Source organism: Scatophagus argus, chromosome 7 (genome assembly GCF_020382885.2).
Source record: "Scatophagus argus isolate fScaArg1 chromosome 7, fScaArg1.pri, whole genome shotgun sequence".
Lineage (NCBI taxonomy): Eukaryota > Metazoa > Chordata > Actinopteri > Scatophagidae > Scatophagus > Scatophagus argus.
Window position 1 is genome coordinate 2,150,760 of NC_058499.1, and position 18,173 is coordinate 2,168,932.

An 18,173-nucleotide genomic window follows, 5' to 3' on the forward strand; every position below is an offset into this window, starting at 1 on the left:
TGAAGCATAGCATTGTCCAAAATGTCTTGGTATGCTGAAGCATTAAGATTTCCTGTCACTGGAAGTCAGGGGCCGAGCCCAAGCGTCAAAACTAGGATCCTCAACCAACAAACCCAACAAACCCCTGAAAAACAGCTCCATAAAGAGGAGCGTCTGCATACTTTTGTCTGTATAATGTACTTTCGTGGTATAAACCCAAAAACCTGTTCTGTTCGGGGTCCTGACCCCCTTAAAGGAGTGAAGACTGGGGGAAACGAGGCCTCTCACGTGTTCGAGTCGACTGTCCAAACGTTAACACGTATGTTATTGATCTGGGATTAATAAAATACTCATATGGACAGAAACTGAGACAGACAGGTTCAGATCAGACATCACAGCCATCAAAATGTTTGATGTAAGAATACACTTCTCACGTGTCCGATATACAGCGTGTGTGTGTGTGTGTGTGTGTGCTGTAAATATGAGAATTTATGTCCATTACATCCAGTAAGCATGAAGCTGCTCTAGAATTATTCAAAACCATCCAACACACACACATACACACACACACACACTATATGTACATATGTTCTGCATGTGTATGTAGTCTGAAACATAATTCAGGTTGATGGGAAAAGGCATTACTCTGCTGTGAGAAGCCTGCATGTGTTTGATAAAGTGTGTGTGTGTGTGTGTGTCTTGTCATGCTAATGTTATGTGTAGGACGAGGGTTTAAGGGGAAACTGCTGCATTTTTCATGCCTCCTGCAGCCGCCGCAGCTCCGCACTCTGAGGCCGAGATCAACGGCGAGCGTTTGTGATCAGCGGCGACGGGCGGCGGCTTCATCCTGCAGCTGTGAGTGCAGGCTGAGAACAAGAGTTTATCTGCTGTATCGTCCAGCTGGAGCCTCCCATTAAAGGCAACAAAAAGCTGTTCTGAGATCAGTTCTCTCACCGGGTGAACCAGATAAAAACCTGCTGCTTTAGCTGCGGCTCAGTCTAATGTCTGGCACTGTTTCACATCACAGCTTCCCTCCTCCAAGTTTTTCAGCTCAGTTTTCAAGGACACAGAAGTTGCTGCTGCGTTTGCTCGTTTGTCTGTGCTCAGGCAAATGATAGGTTGGTATATGAATATGTATAAAAACACGTATATGACCATACGTTTGCATTTAGTTACTGAACCTTTCAAGGTAAAACTCATTGGGGCGGAATGAAACATAAGCTGCAGATGTAGATGATTCTGAAGTCCAAGTTACCCCTGAACGATGAGCTCAACAAAGACAAACACCTTGTGTTCAATGTGTAACAAGGGAAAAGTTTTTATTTTATTTCTAAAACTGTCACAGGTAGAAAACAGCTCAGGTTCAGGTTTAAGTTTTGCAACAATGGTGAGTGTGTTGGCTTTTGGCTTAAAGTCTGGATAAGTAAAAAGTCAACCAAACATAAACAAAATTCCAGAGAAACATCAAGAGAGAAATGAATTAATGCACATTTTCATCTCGTGCTGACACCACCTGAAGAGCTGCAGTCGAACCTGAAACACTTTCAGGTTGTACTGATCTGAGGAAGACTGCAGCTGCTCAACACAGACCTGATGGTTTAATCAATACACCAGCTTCTCCAGCACAGAGGAGTGTGAAAGGCTCGGGGAATATTTTATTTTCATTCTCAGGCTTTGAGGTGAATCACCATCAGTCCCAGCAAAACTTCAGTCTGAAGTCCACTCAAACCTCAAGTTCCCCTGACATCCAAAAGAAAAGCACGAACCAAAGCGGAGGACAGCTCATATACCCAAAGGAGACGAGAGACAGGTGGGACCAATCAGGGCGGGGCAGGCAATCAAAACAGGCGGCAAAACAGACAAAGACAGGAAATTTAAAGGTAAACGAGACACAAGTGGAGAAAACTACTAAATAACACAAGAATTAACTAAACTGAACCTCCAAATCGTGACATTTCTTCTCCTCTGCGCTTTCAGTCATCCAATACTTCAGATTTTCACTTTGTTTTGGCTCTGAGCTTTTCTAAATAACACTGATCCAGATTCCCACACTACTGGGAAACACTGCAGGACTGTCAAGTGTGAGGACACACACACACACACACACACACACACACGCGTGGGTCACATTTTAATGGCATCACGTCAGCGAGGCTGGCAGGGCTTAATAGAGCTCTGCTGAGCTTTGCCAAGCGAGGTTTTAACATTCACAGACTGGTTCACAGACACGCTGAGAGTCTGCATCAGGACTGCGAGGCTCCAGATGAAAACAGCTCTAATGTGTTTGTGGTGAGACAAAGCAGCTCTGCCAGAAATCCTGTATGCACCGACTTAAAGGTGATCCTAATGTTGGTTAGCACTTGTTAACGCCGGGATCTCAGATAATAAAGCAGAACCTCCATGTAAACAAACTCCATACTCGTCACACACAAAGGAAATCAATCAATCAATCAATCAAAACAGGAGCGCATGTGAACTGAGAACTTTAAGCTAGCAGCGTTAAAGAGCCAAGTGCCAGCTCTGATCCAAATACTGACATGTGAAGGGAAACAATATGATACTGAGGAGGACCAAAATGTACGCACAAAAAAAGAAATGATAGTATAGGATGATATAGCAGGCACCACAGAAGAAGAAACAAGGCCTTGAAGCTTGCACTTTTAATTTCCTGTGCAGGTATTAACCACTGTCTAATTCAACAGATGTGCTGTACATTTGACCTGATAACTCAGTCCTTTGGGCGGAGCCAAATGAAGGAAGTTCTTGTAGCTCGTTAGCCACACGTCACCGTCTCATTGGACCTCCTCTGTGGCAGCAGTTAGCTTCTGACAGGTGGAAAACCACGGCATACTTTAATTATTAATTTATTTTCTCAGTTGCAGTTGGACACACACACACACACACACACACACACACACACACACACACTCTCTCCGTGCAGGGAGTCCCAGCAGCAGAGGTGTAATAAAAGGTGTTAGTGATGGTAAATGGAGCCTGACGACTGGCTGACATCAGCTCAACTGCGTGCAGCCACGAGGATGGAGACGGAGAAGACAGAGGAACCACAGATCATGACGTTAACGTTCAATGTCAGCATCACATGACAAACTGCTTCGACTCGTCTGAGCGTCCCAGACCGAACATATCAACATATCAGCTAAAAAACAAATACATACGTCTTCACAATTCCAATTATAACAGCCTGTCATGTTTGTCCTTTGTAATGTATGATGTTTACTGCATGTATGTTTCTCTCTCTCTTTCATCCTCTCTGTCCTGTCTACCTCTTCTTCTCCTCCTTCACCCAGCCGACTATCAGCAGGATGGTTCTCCCTTGTGAGTCGGGTCCTGCTCAGGGTTTCTTCCTGTTAAAAGGGAGTTTTTCCTTGCCACTGTCTGCTTGCTCGGGGGTTCAGGTTCTGGGTCTCTGTAAAGCACCTGGAGACAATTCTGACTGTATAAGGTGCTAAATAAATAAATTGAATTGAATTGAATTGAGTGACAAGCTAAGCTTCCATCTAAATCGAAAACTTGCAAACTCGCAAACTCAGAAAACAATTATTTTGCAAACCTTGAAGAAAAAGAAGGAGGAGGAGGAGGAGGAGGAGGAAGAACAAAACCCATCTGAGGGAAAGTAGACATTAATCTGAGAATGTGAAGACAGCGACAGCAGCTTCTCCTTCTCTTTCAGTCATGTGAGTGAAACGTTCAGCAACTGTTCTATCCTTTTCTTTTTTTAGTTTATTGGAATTATGCTGTTTCCACCAGGCTCTCGTCAGGTGGTAAGTAATCTGTGATCAGTCTGTCCAACTGAAACTCGCTTCTCTGTTTGGTGTTCAAATCATCACAGATCAAGCCGAGTGCCCTCCGATGCAGGCCTTACCTGAAGCCTGAAGCCTGAGGCCTCGTCACTTGGTTCTTTCTGCACGGTTGCAGTTGATCCTCTTCTTCTCACCAGGTGTGAGCTCGGCGTTGCTTTCAGTTCATTTGAGTTAACTTATAGACAGAAACCCAAAGACCTCATCCATGAAGGTCTTCATCCCAACAGAAAGAGTGCAATCCTGCCTGGTACCAATCAGTGACAGAATGTCTTTAAACCCTTTTTAACTCAGACAGACTGTCGCCGAGATTAGGATTATGATTGTTATCCCTTTCTTTTAAATGTCACAATATAAATTATGGGTTATCTTCACAGTGAACAAGCCAACTCGGGAATCTGCCTTTCAAATTCATGAGTCTGCAGGTGCAGGAAGTCAAGACTTTAGGATTCATATGATCCAAATAAAAGTTATCACAAAACTGACTCAGCTGATCTAAAATCAGTTTAAAGCCACAGTGATGACGTCCTGTCAGCGCTCACTGATCCACGTAGCGAAGAGGAGGAGCAGGTTTCTGGTGATTTCCTCCTCTCTGTGGAAAAGTGGGCTAATAGTGCTGAGCAGAAGAAGTAGGCCAGAATTTAAAGTTAATAAATAAAAGAGGATAATGTAAGAGCAGCGAAGCCTCTGAGAGCTCAGCCTACATTCTGCTCGGTATTTTTAGTTCATCTGACGCCTGAAAAACTGACACGTTCACTCTGTGAATTCAGCAGGAAGACGTCTGGAGATCTGAAGGCTTGTGACGACTGAGTCGGTAACACCTGTCAGCCTGAGGTCCTGAGGAACCAGCTGTGGGTACAAATCGCCTGTTAGTCATCCACTGTGAACCACCTCTACGCTGCAAAACAACACGATTTCTAATTATATTGTCTGTTATCAGAGTGAACTGAAGGTCAGGACTCGATGATTCTGTCAGATATGAAATCTGAACATCCTGCGTTTAATCAGCTCATTATCTGAGGATATCAAACCGCTTCTCAAGACATCATCTCCGAACATCATCTCAAGGTTAAATCGTGACTGGGACCACACGAGTAAACAGCGAGGCAGAATCCTGCTCCTTCAACTCCTTCAACCGTTGTTCAGATAACATAAAGTGAAATACTGATAGGTTTAAAAACGTGCACAAAGTGTGTTTTCTCATGACACTGAGTTTAGCTTGAGCTCGTTAGCTCCGCTTGTCCTCAACACAAACCTCTTCCAAGGAAAACCTCTGAGATGATAAACAGATGAACTCGTGTTGTGTTGCGTTTTAATTAAAATTAATGGCAGAGCATCAAAACAAAGACCGAGAGGAAGTCTTCACTCTCTGAGACTGACACGAATAAAGCAATGACCCACAGACACATTGCATTCTGGGATTTGGTGTACATGACTAAAAGAACCGAAGAAAAACTCAACGCCACTTTCTACTTTGTAAGACTTTTAAGTTGTAACTAGTGACTTTATTGATGTGAATTAACTAAACCATCATCTTAAAAACCATTTTGCCTGGTGATTTGTCTTTTTATTATGACAACTCAGCTCATTCATGTTGTTTATTAACAACTTATTAACATCACATTAAAACTGCAGACTTGATGGGTTTTTTTGTTGCTTAACTACAGGATTTCTCATTCATACCCAGCAAATCAGAAGTTTACATATCAGCACACCTACAGTATTAGTTTATTATTAATTAAAAATCTGTAAAATCATTAGTTACAACTTGTAAATGCAAGAAAGTGGATTTGAAACGTCCTTCTTCGTCTGTGCTGAGGTGACTTTGAACAGCAGTGATCTCAAACTGCATCTGCTCATGACGAGCAAAATGAGTGTTAAATAAAGTTTTCTACAAAGATACAACATATAAAATTGTTAAATATAGAACTTTAGGCTTTTGAAAATACATTTAATTCTTCTCCTTTCCCCCCAAAACAGACATGACAGCTCGACTTCTACTGTGAAATGATTTGCTTGTTGTTTCATTAAAACCTACCAGGTTGTGCCTGCGTGTTGCTCTGAAAAATGTAAAATCTGAGTTAATGTGTAATGCAGTCTGATGGAGAAGAGCCAGAAATCATTTAGAATTCTGCAGTTTTTATGACAGGAAGTATAAACTTTGTGCACCAGATGGTTCCCAACGTCCTGGACAAAATTTAGATGTTGTGTGAGAGGAAATGTCATCGGTCCACTAGGGGGCGCTACATTGCATGAGCAAGCTGTTACAAGACTTTTGTTTATTTGCCTGAAAATGTTAGGTACTGGCGAGTGCACGAGTCTATGAACCGATCTGGTATCACATTATTTATTATCTTAAAAATGGGACCCTACAACTTTTCAGCAGCATCCCATATGTCTGTATGCAACTTAACTTAAGTGGATTTTTTTATTGTGCAAGTAGCCGACAAAGATAAATGCAGAGCGAGTGGAACTGAAAACATGTCAGAAAACTTGATATTTGTGTCTTTTCTCAGTTATTGTAACTGGTATCAGGACATCTGTGCGTTTAGCACTTAGCCAGGGTTCTTCAAAAGCATGAACCTTTTTATCCTCAGGCTGAGACGGCTCTCACACATTCCAAAGTGGGCTAACGCTAGCTTTAGCCTTGGACTGGCTGGACCTGCTCCTGAGCGGCGTTAGCCCAGAGTCTGTGGGGTCCCCTTTAAAATCGGCTAAATGTAGGATGGAAACATACCTGTGTGTTCCTACGGACCTTTTACCCAAGGCTAGAAGAAGTGCAGTGCAAACAGCCCTTTAGTTTAGTGTGCTAGCATGTTAGCAAATGTTAGCATGCCAGCAAAGGGCAAACAGCCCTTTAGTTTAGTGTACTAGCATGCTAACATCTACTAATGTGCTTAAGACAGCTGAGTCTGATGGAAATCTCATTAGTTTTCCAGTGGACACGTGTAAGTTTGACCCGATGAGGGTGATTAATAAAAAGTTAAAGGATCTCAAGTTTTTACAGTTCATCCTGATGGGAACATCAACATCTGAACTGAAGTTGCAGTTGTTAAATATTTCAGTCAGAACCTGAACTGCTAGCATGAATAAAATATCTGATAATATCAGTTATTTATATTTTTGATAAATGCATTCATTATTCTTTTTTATGATTATTTCATTATCCAGGGTTAATTTAGTGCCTGTGCTGAATCTCTTTGTGTGACTGTTTTCTGTAAAAGGACATTCATCTGGTTGCCGTGTTGACTGACAGCTCAGGACTGCCTCTGATCTCAGGGTTTCATCTGCTGAAAGTGCACAAAGTTTCACACTCTTATCATAAAAAATGCCTCACGACTTTTGGCCATCTCCACCTGACGGATGTTCAGCCCATGAAGTGCTGTGTTGTCCAATCAGAAACATCACCAGCTTCCTGTCTCCACACACATATACACGTTTTATCATTTACTCATGTACAAGTTTACTTTGCTCACTGAAGTCACTTACTGTATAATATCACAATGTGTTCATTTCTTTACATATGACGGTGTGTGGCCGGGCTTCTCAAAGTCTCCGTCCCTCTAAAAACGTCTCATCGTTGGCTCTGTTCATCTTTGGTCTGTAAAAACGAAACAGAGTTTTGTGCCAAACATAAGAAATCGATCCAGCAGCTCGTCGTGATCCGAGTCGTTCACTTCCCAGAAAGAACTTGAGGTTGTTGTTTCACAGGTCACCCAAACATGAAGCGCCAGCACCTCGCTCTGATGGCGAGAGACGGTTGGTCATCAGCAGCAGCAGCAGCTGCGGCGGTGGCGGTGGCGATGGCGGTGGATGCTCCGCTTGGCGATGATGGGCGATGGACAATGGGAACAAGTCTTTCTCTGGGGAGAGTCTGTCCTTGCCGCCGCTGTCAGGAGACCTGGAGGACAGAAATCAACCAATGAGAGCGTCAGCAGGTGTGAGAAAGAAACACCACCATTGATTACAAAAACTGTTAATAAGCCCAAATAAATATTGTTAATGGTGTATCCAATTTGTTATATCCATACATATGAGTAAAGGTCCTGCCAAGTATCGGATAAATATAATAAATCTACATAGGAACTTCTGATTAACCCACATCAAGTTCAGGCTTAAAATGACAAGTTACAAATGGCCACACCCACTTCACTCTCAAGCCACACCCACTCCGAGTCCGGGCATAAACACAGATGGTGCACTTACTCATCCGTAATGCAAACTTATTACTTTTAAATGAAAGTAACTGGCACCACGTAATAGATTACATTTGGAAAGTGAAAATGTCAGCTTACATTTTCATCACCAGCAAATGCTGACAGATGCTAAGTTTACACTCCTGTATGAATCATAAGTTACTTTTTTATGCAGAAATCCACAACACGACACATTCATGTGACAGCAGCTCCACCCAACACGTGGAGCCTGCATCTCATAGAGTGTGGACATGTCCTCCTGAAGGCTCTGAGAGTCTGATTAAAAACATGAAGCTCTGGGGACAAGCAGGGACACTTCATTTCTGTCCCCTCTGTGCAGGCAGAGCTCTCTGTAATTGCTTTCAGGTGAAGACTCACAAGAAGAAGAAGAAGAAGCGGCGGCAGCAGCCAGCAGCGGCTCACCCCTGAATTATTCATGTCCATCCTGTTTGACTGCAGCTGGAATCTTAAAAGAGCCGCAGGAGTCGGACAAGGACGAGTCGGATTACACCGAGAACCATACATCACCCTGAAACAGCATCAGCATTCAGACCGTCCCTAAACGCACCGCTCACAGCTGATTAAACATGGAGGTGATGGCGTGATCGGAACATTTCAGATGTGCTGCTTAATTCCTGCAGTCAGAGCACACGCTGAGGCGCCTCTGTAGGAAAACTCTGAACTCAGGTCAGCTCAGACCAAAGCGAATGTTTGGACAATCGCACAGCATCAAAACGGTGGCCCGGTGTCGGTTTTCCTGTTCTGGAGGACACAACGGGAAGACCTTTTGGTCCTCCATACTTACAAGCCTGATAGTGACGACACTCTCTTTGAGGATGAATAAAGTTTCGTCAGTCAGGCATGACTTCTAATGTTAACATGTCCGTTTATTATTAATTGCCTCGTTATCATCGTGCTGGGACGCAGTGATTGTTTCTATGGTTACGGATCAGACAGGAACCTGAAAATCAACAAAAAGAGACGCATACACCACAAAACCAATGTGTGATGGTTTTCATATCTCTGGAACACTGAAGCTCTTCTCTGTCAATATATACACTATATAGACAAAAGTATCCAGACACAAGCTTCATTTTGGACAATGCTATGCTTCCAACTTTGTGGCAACAGTTTGTTGAAGGCCCTTTTCTATTCCAGCATGACTGTGCCCCAGTGCACAAAGCAAAGCTCCATAAAGACATGGTTGGATGAGTTTGGTGTGGAAGAACTTGACTGGCCCACACAGAGCCCTGACCTCAACCCCATCCAACACCTTTGGGATGAACTGGAACGGAGATTGTGAGCCAGGCCTTTTGGTCCAACATCAGTGTGTGACCTCACAAATGCTCTACTGCATGAATGGGCACAAATTCCCACAGAAACACTCCAACATGTTGTGGAAAGCCTTCACAGAAGAGTGGAAGCTGTTAGAGCTGCAAAGCTGTCTGTGTGTTTACAATGAGACGTCATTAAAGTCTCTGTTGGTGTAATGGACAGGTGTCCCAATATTTTTGTCTAGAGAGTGTGTAGATATTAACTGCATGTTTGAAGCTGAGCAAAAACAGCCACAGTTTCAAGGATTCAAGCCTTCATCTGGGATGTTTCTGCAACTGTAGACCAAACCTTAACTACGTTTAGCTTAACAAAATAACAGGGACAAAATGTCATCTTTAATCTATTATGTTGACAACCCCAACAAGAAATAATTAGATGATCCAAATCCTGGAGCCCTGACTCTGTTGACTATGAAATGGATCAGCTCAGAAAGTTGAAGTGGGCGATTCTCCAAAAAGAGGAATTTTCTTTTCCCTGCTGCTGAAAGCTCATTGTCAGCACCGTCTGAAAGAAAGAAGCTTCTGTCCGATCACAGCTTAATGAATCTGGATTCTTGCCATCGTGGAACTTGTCCTCCAGGACCTGATCCTCCTGTCAGGACATCCTCGGTTTGAGGGAAAGGGACAGGAAAACAGGCCGTGTTTTATGGCTGTCTTCAAACTACTTCTGAGAGCTTCCACCTGAGCAGAAAACAGCAGCTGGAGTCATTTTGTTTCAAAACAAACAAACAAAGAAACAAAACAAATCAGAATATTCACACTCTGAATTTGCATCATGCCGAGTTCATGTTCACCTTCCATCCAAGGAGAATTGGATTTCTGTCTGATTGAGCAGACTGTGATTTGTTCTTCTATCTTTTTCTCCTGGTGTGACTGAAAATAAATTCAAAGTACCTGCTCGACCAGAGAGGAGGCTTCAACACACACACACACATACACACACACACACACACACACACACACACACACACACAGAAACATACAGGCGGGTAAAGACTTTTTTCAAGGACAGTCGTGTTGTGATGAAACAACAAAAACCCTCCAGGTGAGACACAAATGAGTTCTGCTTTCTGCTGCGACGCCTGATTACACCTTTGCAAATTACGACCTCGCTGTGCAGACCGCGATGATCGCGCACGGCTGGAAGAGGTGAAATGAAACATCGAATTGCTCAAAGAGACGAACAGCAACGTGCAGGGTTTTGCCTCTTCGGCTCCGCCAAACAAGAAACACACACCTCTTTAAAATTCCACTCTGCGGAAACTGAACCTTCCTCATGAAACAAAACTCCTTTACATGCTGGGCTTTTGTACGGTTTAAACAAAGAAGACAAACAAGCCCGGTTAGCTGCTTGACACGACAGAAATACAACAAATATGCACAAAGGTGAATTGTATCATGAATCACTTAGAATAAACATGAAACTCTAGCTTGGCATTAGAAACTGGTCCCAGCGTCTCCCTCAAACAACCAAACATGAAGCAAACTCTCAGGAAAACACGAGGAGTGTAAAGCTGAATCGATATGTTTGTTAGAATCAATAAAAGGATCACAGATACACAAGCACAAAGACGTTGGAGAGTTATGAGGAGATAAAAAATGTCTTGCACATTAAAAAGGATGGTTTCGACGCAGTGCCAAAAACTTGGCCACGAGATGATGGCTTCCTCAGCTGATATTATTCTTTATTGATCTCTAACGAGTCGAAACAATAAGAAATAAAGAAATAAAATCAGAAGCTGATGGATCTCGCATGACATTATCAAAGTGTACTCCGGACGAGTGAAAACAACATAAAGTCATGACAGATTGGATATTAAAAACAAGTGGATGTCATCAGGGGATGGCAGCTTCAGCAGGACCGACCCGACTGATCAAACATTTCCTGTCTTCCTGCTGCCGACTCCACAAAAGCAGCTGCGGCCACACAGTTTAAACAAGCCCTCTGATTGGCTCCCGCTAAATCCTGACGGCCCAATGGGATCAATTACGGGAAGAGGATCAGAACGCAGCACCTGTCACGCATGGCCATCTCCTTCCCTCACTGGGAGAGAGCTTTTAATTCACAGCCAGGTGTTTAGACAAATAACCCCAGGTTCTCTGAAGAACGTCAGCACAAACCGAGATGAAGTAAGTGGACAACCAAAGTGTGGTGTCCTTTTGTTTGAAGGCTCTTCTTCCTGGTTTCCTTGACCATCCACACTGACTTGGAACCAGGTACAGACAATCAAAGCTTTTTGCTTTTTGTCGAAGTACTGGTACTTTTTACAAGTACCACCCAAGTAAAATGTGTCAGATTCGTACTCACATTCATGGAAGCTGACTTTTTGGCTTTTTTTTCCGGACTTAATCCAGGTTGGTTTGGTGGTGCAGAAATGCAGGACCACAGTTCACTCCACCATTTTAAAACATAACCAGGTGCCCCTGAAGAAAACTCCAGTCAGTCGTCTTGTACTGGTGCATTTACTCGGTCAAGTGCACAAAAGTACCACCTCAAGGCTCAATGAAAACCGAGGCTGCGACAAAGAAGCCGAGGCTCCGGTTAGACGACATAAGCGACAAATCAAAGCTTTTCCTGTGGCTGCATGTTTTTTGTGTGTGTGTGTCCAAATGAATTCTGTGTGACGGACACAACAAAACACTTCGATGAGCTGCACAACTACACTGAGGTATCCCTGAAACCGATGAGTCAGCAGCAAACAAACGACAACAAATCGTATGTCTGTGTAGGAATTAGCGGGATGTTGTTGTGATTTTAGCAACCAGTTACTTCAAATGAAAAAGGAAGCGATTACAGATGCCCAGTTTGACCTCTGGATTTTACAGTAGCTACGTTATTCCAGTTACCATCCAGAGCATCCCGAGCGCGTAAACATCCTGAACCTCCTGAACAATAAGAGACAGCTCGGAGGAAGACGGGTTGAATATCAAACTCACCGTTTCCTGTCTGACAATGACACAAAAAAAATGCAGTAAAATAAAAGCATCAAATCAGCAGCCGGCACTAACAAGAGATCATTACTGTCTGCTGCTCGTTAACACACAAGCTCAGCTTATGGCCCACAGACAGAATAGCAGGAGAAGAACTGAAGCAGCAGATATCATCAGAGACTCTGAGGGGAGGAGAAAAAATATCACAAAGGAACAGAGAGACAGAAATGAGCTTCACCGTGGTGTTAGCTACACATCAGTTTGAATCACATTACTGCTCTACAAAAGCAAATAAAACAGCCTTCAGTTATCAGGTGTGTGTGTGTGTGTGTGTGTGTGTGTGTTATCTGCTGTTGCCATGATAAACACTGCGGCTGGGAGTAAACTGGAAAGCAGGCGGCCTTGTTTCCAACATAATTGCTTTATGATGAATTGCAGCTGCTGATGAGAAACAATGAGCTCAGTTACTATTTATTTCACTTCCAGAGAGGAAACAAGCCACAAGTCTTTACATTAACACCGCAAAGCGTCGGCTCCCTAAAATATTAAAGCGACCTATGGATCCATTTTTAATATTCTCAGAGCCTATAGATGTTTAAATTCCTCCTGAGAGACTGCAGCACACAGGTGAGTTTTCAGGTGAAGCACTGACAGAGCCATGCAGGATATCCTCACATCTCACGCGGTGAACTCGGTGAATTTATTTCAGCAGACCACCGCCTGCCTCTGACTTTGGCGAGAGGGAAGGAGGCTGTTTCTGGTTATCCGGGTGCTGCTAGCGCCCAAAAATACGACTACAAACTACATCGCTGTTGAAAAGAACCTCTCAGCAGGCCGTGGACGCAGACGTGCTGCCAAATGAGAGATCAAAATTCTTATTTACAAAGCTGATTCTTAGTCACACAAACAAGAAATTTATCATCGAAGCCAACCAGCTAACCAGTCACCGCGCTAACATGTCAGGTCGAAACGCGTTCTGCGTCAGCTAAAGCTCTAAAGCGTGCGATGAGGAAAGCCGACGGCACAGAGCATCCAGTGTGTCCTTATTTTTTCTCATTTTCTCTGGTCACATGAAATTCTTTCTCTCAAACACAGTAAACACTGCCAGATTTTGACAAACAGTTCAGGCGCCGTCAGATTTTTGCCCGCTCTCTCAAAGCGTCTGCGTCTCACAGTGTGATTTAGATTTGTGAAGTTTCTCTTTCTTTTATCTGGGACAGACCACAATCCCGTCAGTGTAAAGAGGCCTGAAGAGGTTTGAGAAGTTCTTATGTTTATCCCCTTGTTTGAAAGCGTGTTCTGAGTACTGTGAAGGAGTCACATACTGTAGAACAACAGCTGTAAAGTCTCCATCAGCCATATAAAGAGTCTATTCTCCTCCTTCAGACTCATTATACATCACCAGTTAAATCCTCTTGGCTTTCTCTCCATCCCTGTAAGCCTGTAAACCTGCTCGGGCCTAACTGATCACTGCTTGTTCCTCTGATCCTGCTTTCTGAGCTTTAAACGAAGGCCGATTCCTTCGCGCCGGCCCGCCCACTCGGCGCCACGTCTCGTTTCGTTTGCCTTCGAGGGAGGCGATGAGATCTGCTGTCCTTCGTTAGCGCACGAGCTTGTTTGTGTGGCGCTCGTTTCTCAAACCGTGTGATCAGCTGTGAGCGAGCAGGTGAAGGCGAGAGATGAGAGGAAGTCAATGAAGTTCGCCCGCTGGAGGATCTGTTAATTAAGGGATATTTTTGTCAGAGTTATTAAAACTAATGACGCCAATGACAATCTTAAAGATTAATGCAGCATTTTCACACTAAAATGTCTAAAAACCAGATTTGTTCTGTTTTGTCCAGGTGTGTACTTACATTCAGCTAACAGTGTGTTTGATTTGAGTCAGAGAGTGAGGAAAGAAGTCAGCAAATGTGACTACACACAACATGAATAAACTTTTAAAACATAACCTCATCTGTGAGTTCAGTTTTTTAACCTCGACCCTGAACCTGACCAAAGTGTGACTGCAGGTCACATGACTGTGACAGCAAAGGTCACATGATGAGAGTAACCTGACTTCATCTTCTTTATGTGATCATATCACCTCCATCTGCCATCTTTCCAGACTGCACTGAAATGCTCGTAACACCACAGACAGAAACTTATAAATGTATTTCACAAAGGGACGTATTTGGACCAGCAAAAACAAAAGCACACAATTTAAAATCAAAGAGACAGTCAAACTGCGCGTATCTGACTTCAGATGTCCTGCAGCGTTGCAGGAGCGTCAGTGTGTTTCCTCAGGAGGACGAGAGACGAAGCTCCAGCGACCCGACTCTGAATTTTGTGATGGCAGGCGGCTCCTCGCTCTGCAGTCCATCTTTAAAACAACCAGTCCCCGACGGTGGACAGACTCCCAGACAGGGCAGAGAGAAGGGAGGTTTGTAGGCGTCCTGAAGTGTGAAAGTCAGCAGTGGTTTGACAGCCTTCGTTATTCAGAGAGCGAGTCCATTCAACTCAAACCAACCAACCAGAACGCAGGAGACAAAGAGTGAGCAGAGAGGCCCATCGGCTTTCAGAAACCGAGAGGAAGCTCAGCTCTGACATGCAGACAGAAGGTCACGGTCGTCTTTCTGCCGTAATCTGATCTCACAAACATCAACTGAGACCTGCTTCCCGTCATCACAGTCTGGGATTAGAGCAGCAGAACTACAAGCAGCAGATAATCAGCCTCGTCAGTCTTCAGAGAACTGGGAGGGGATGAAGAGTCGTGTTTTAAAAATCAACAAATCTTGAATGGGGTTTGGTTGACATGATGATATCTGCTGAAGTGAAGAGGCTCTCGAAACTGATAATCAGCTGCTGTGAGCGTGGCAGATGGAAAAGAGAGTGCTTAGCAATTATTCAATCAACAGACACACACACACACACACACACACACATACACACACAGGCTGTTATTTTAATTAGGGCCAGCAGCGTTCTTGTTAGAAGATGTCATTATGTTATTAGAAGCTGATGATAAAATTTGATTTTTGACTAAACTTAAACACACACAAAAGGAGGAAAAGAAAGAAGGAAGGACAGAAAGAAAGGAGGAAAGCAAAGACTGAAGGGCCAACATTTCCACTGAGTTTCTTCTAATATAGTTCGCCCTTTGCAGCCACTGCTGTAATAAAGAAAAGCCGCATTACAGAGGAAATCAACAGATTTATGTCTGTGGCAGTGATATGGAAAGACAGACAGTCTTATGAATCAAACCTCCCTCCTTCACAATCACCCTGCACCAGTTTTACTCTGCCTGAGAACCTCAGACGCTTTACAATTAATGTACTTCTGAATTAATAATTATTAATGATTACACGGTGTTGTCACATCATTTGGTGCAATCTGACCAATAATGTGGAACACAGTCTTCACATTGCTGCACTTTTTTCGCAATGTCACTAAATGTAATTGATTCAGGATGCTCAGAGCGAACGGGTTCTGGTTTAGTCGGGTCCAGTTGGGTTCTGCTCTCACCGTGGTGGTCTTGACTCGGCCTCCTGGTTGCGTGCAGGTCCACCCCGACTGATTGACCAAGAGGTCACAGCCTTCGTCGTCCAAACACGGAGTCATCTCACACCACTGCCGAGTCCAGACGATACGCACTGAGGGGGAAGAGGAGGAAGAGGAGGAAGAGGAGGGGAGAAAGGTGAGTTTATTTGTTTCATCTTCTGTTTTCATCTTTTATTTTTAAACCTTTCCCCAGTGACTCGGTGCGCTGTGACCCACTTCCTGCAGAGCGTCTTCAAACACTCACTCCATCACACACAAATTATGATTTTATTGTCTTTAATGTTATTATGTTTAGAATGTAAACAATCCAGAAGCCATAAACAACAATTTCTCAGATAAATGATGAATTAAATCAGCTCCACTTAGTGGTTTTCTCATGTTGCTGTACGCCAGCAGGTCATTTTTACTTCTTTATGTCCACGTGTGAGTTTTAGGATGTTTTTGAATTTCTGATTGAGTTGATTAATTTCCTGTTTCTAATCCACTTCTTCACACTTTCACATTTTGATTGCTCTTAACAAAACTCTTCAAGCGTTATTATTGCTCCTTTATATTAGCTGCTGTTCCTGCGAGACGTAAAGTCGCTGTTCTTTTAAACATCCTGGTATTCTCAAAGAACTTCTTTCTTTTGAAACGATAAATTTACTCTTGTTATTATTTTCTCCTAAAAATATGACTTTATGATAATAAAGTATAATATTACAAGTCATTTTTCTTACTCAAACATGCCTTTGAAACGATTCCAACCTCATAATGTTTTAACTTCATGACACTTGTCTCATAACGTGTGACCTTTGAACCTCCTGTGGGAAATTAAAGTGTGGGTGGACTCACAAATCCAATAACCAAACCGAAAAAAATGAGAATACAGATTCTGTTTACCGAACACGCCTCCTCTTCGTCGCAATCAGCTATTTATACAGAAATAGGACATTCTCACACCATTTGCATACGGTGGCTGCCTGATTGGCCCACAGAGAGAGAGAGAGAGAGAGAGAGGAAGGGGTGATGAAGAGGAGGAACCAGGAATTAATTGAGCAGGAAACACCTAACAAGCAATAACAGAATCACTGGACGCCCATCGGGTCAGATTCCCATGTGGGTCGCACTGTAGGGACAGTGAGTCCTCCATTTCCCATAATGCAACACGATATCATCTGCTCATCGCACAAACATCCTTCAGCCGCCTTCAACACTTTCTTTATGAAGATATTATAGCCATGTTAAAGTAGTCGTGTTTCCATTGTGTGTATTCCCTTTAAGTAAAGACATCAAATCTGAAGCCAATCAAAGTCACTGACAGTCAGTGCTGAGGAGGTCGAAGGCTGCAGTGATGCAGCAGATGTGTCTGTGATCATCATGTATGACGCTCGCTAACATGAAGAATATAATGTCCATTCATCCAGCAGAATACCAAACAAACGCCTGTCAGCAATTAACATCTCATTAAAACATGGCCGCCGGCCCCAGCGGGACAAAAGTGTGGAGGGAGGTGATGTCGCTTATTATGAAGAGGAGAGATAAGAGGAGGAGTAAAACATAAATCAGACAAACATTTCCTGAAACAAAAGTGATTAACGTTGGTAATCATTGGCCTCAATAGATGGCCTGTTCTCTAAAAATAATTATCATGAATATAATTATAATATCTAACTAATAATAGTTAATGCATTACGTAACACACTAACTCATAAACAGCATTAGTTCATAATAAATGAGCTTGGCTGACAGCATGGCTTTGCTTTTCAAACACGCAGCAGAGGGTTAGCAAAAGGAAAAGTCATTAAAAGCCGTCCACAAGATTTCACGTGAATCATCGACACACGCCGCAAAATGATGAGATTCGTGTCACGGGTTTCTAAAGTCCGCTTTTTCAGGCACTAAAATGAGCAGATGTGAGGGCATTTGAACTTAGCATAACCTGAGTGTGTGTTCGGGTGCCTCCTGTGGAAAGCCCACCCCACACACACACACACACACACACTGTCTCTGTCACTCCGTCATATCATGTGGAAATGAATTCTTCACTCAGAGGGATTTCCTGCTGTTTGGACGGCGTGTTTCTGACCCAGTCATTCCCGCCGTTACAGCCTCGATCTCCTTCCCGGCACTAAATTACACTCCCGGAGCGCAGCCCGGGGAGTGATGAAGAGAATGAAAAGCACTACAGGCCTGTCATACATAACCAGGTAATCAGCTCTCTCTCTTTGAAGCAGAAGAGCAGTGGTGTGATTGTGATAGCCTGTTAGCCCCCAATTACCAAATCAATTTCCTACTGAGGAGCGGCTCCCGTCAGCCATGTTACTTAATTAAATTCCCACACTGCTCACACCTTTGTGGAGACAGAAAGCGACAGACATCCTCCAGAATGAGCAAAT

The 18,173-nt window shown here is 43.4% G+C and overlaps 1 protein-coding gene across 1 annotated transcript in view; it reads right to left on the reverse strand.

The window, feature by feature from the left end:
* Nucleotides 1-6,833: 6,833 nt before the first annotated feature.
* LOC124062359 (chemokine-like protein TAFA-5) overlaps nucleotides 6,834-18,173 on the reverse strand; it is a 28,369-nt gene continuing 17,029 nt past the window's right edge. The window contains exons 3-4 of the mRNA XM_046395067.1: nucleotides 15,760-15,887; nucleotides 6,834-7,698 (exon numbers count right to left, since the gene is read on the reverse strand). Coding sequence (XP_046251023.1) covers nucleotides 7,690-7,698; nucleotides 15,760-15,887 — 137 coding nt within the window. The 3' untranslated portion in view covers nucleotides 6,834-7,689. The remainder of the gene's footprint in view (nucleotides 7,699-15,759; nucleotides 15,888-18,173) is intronic.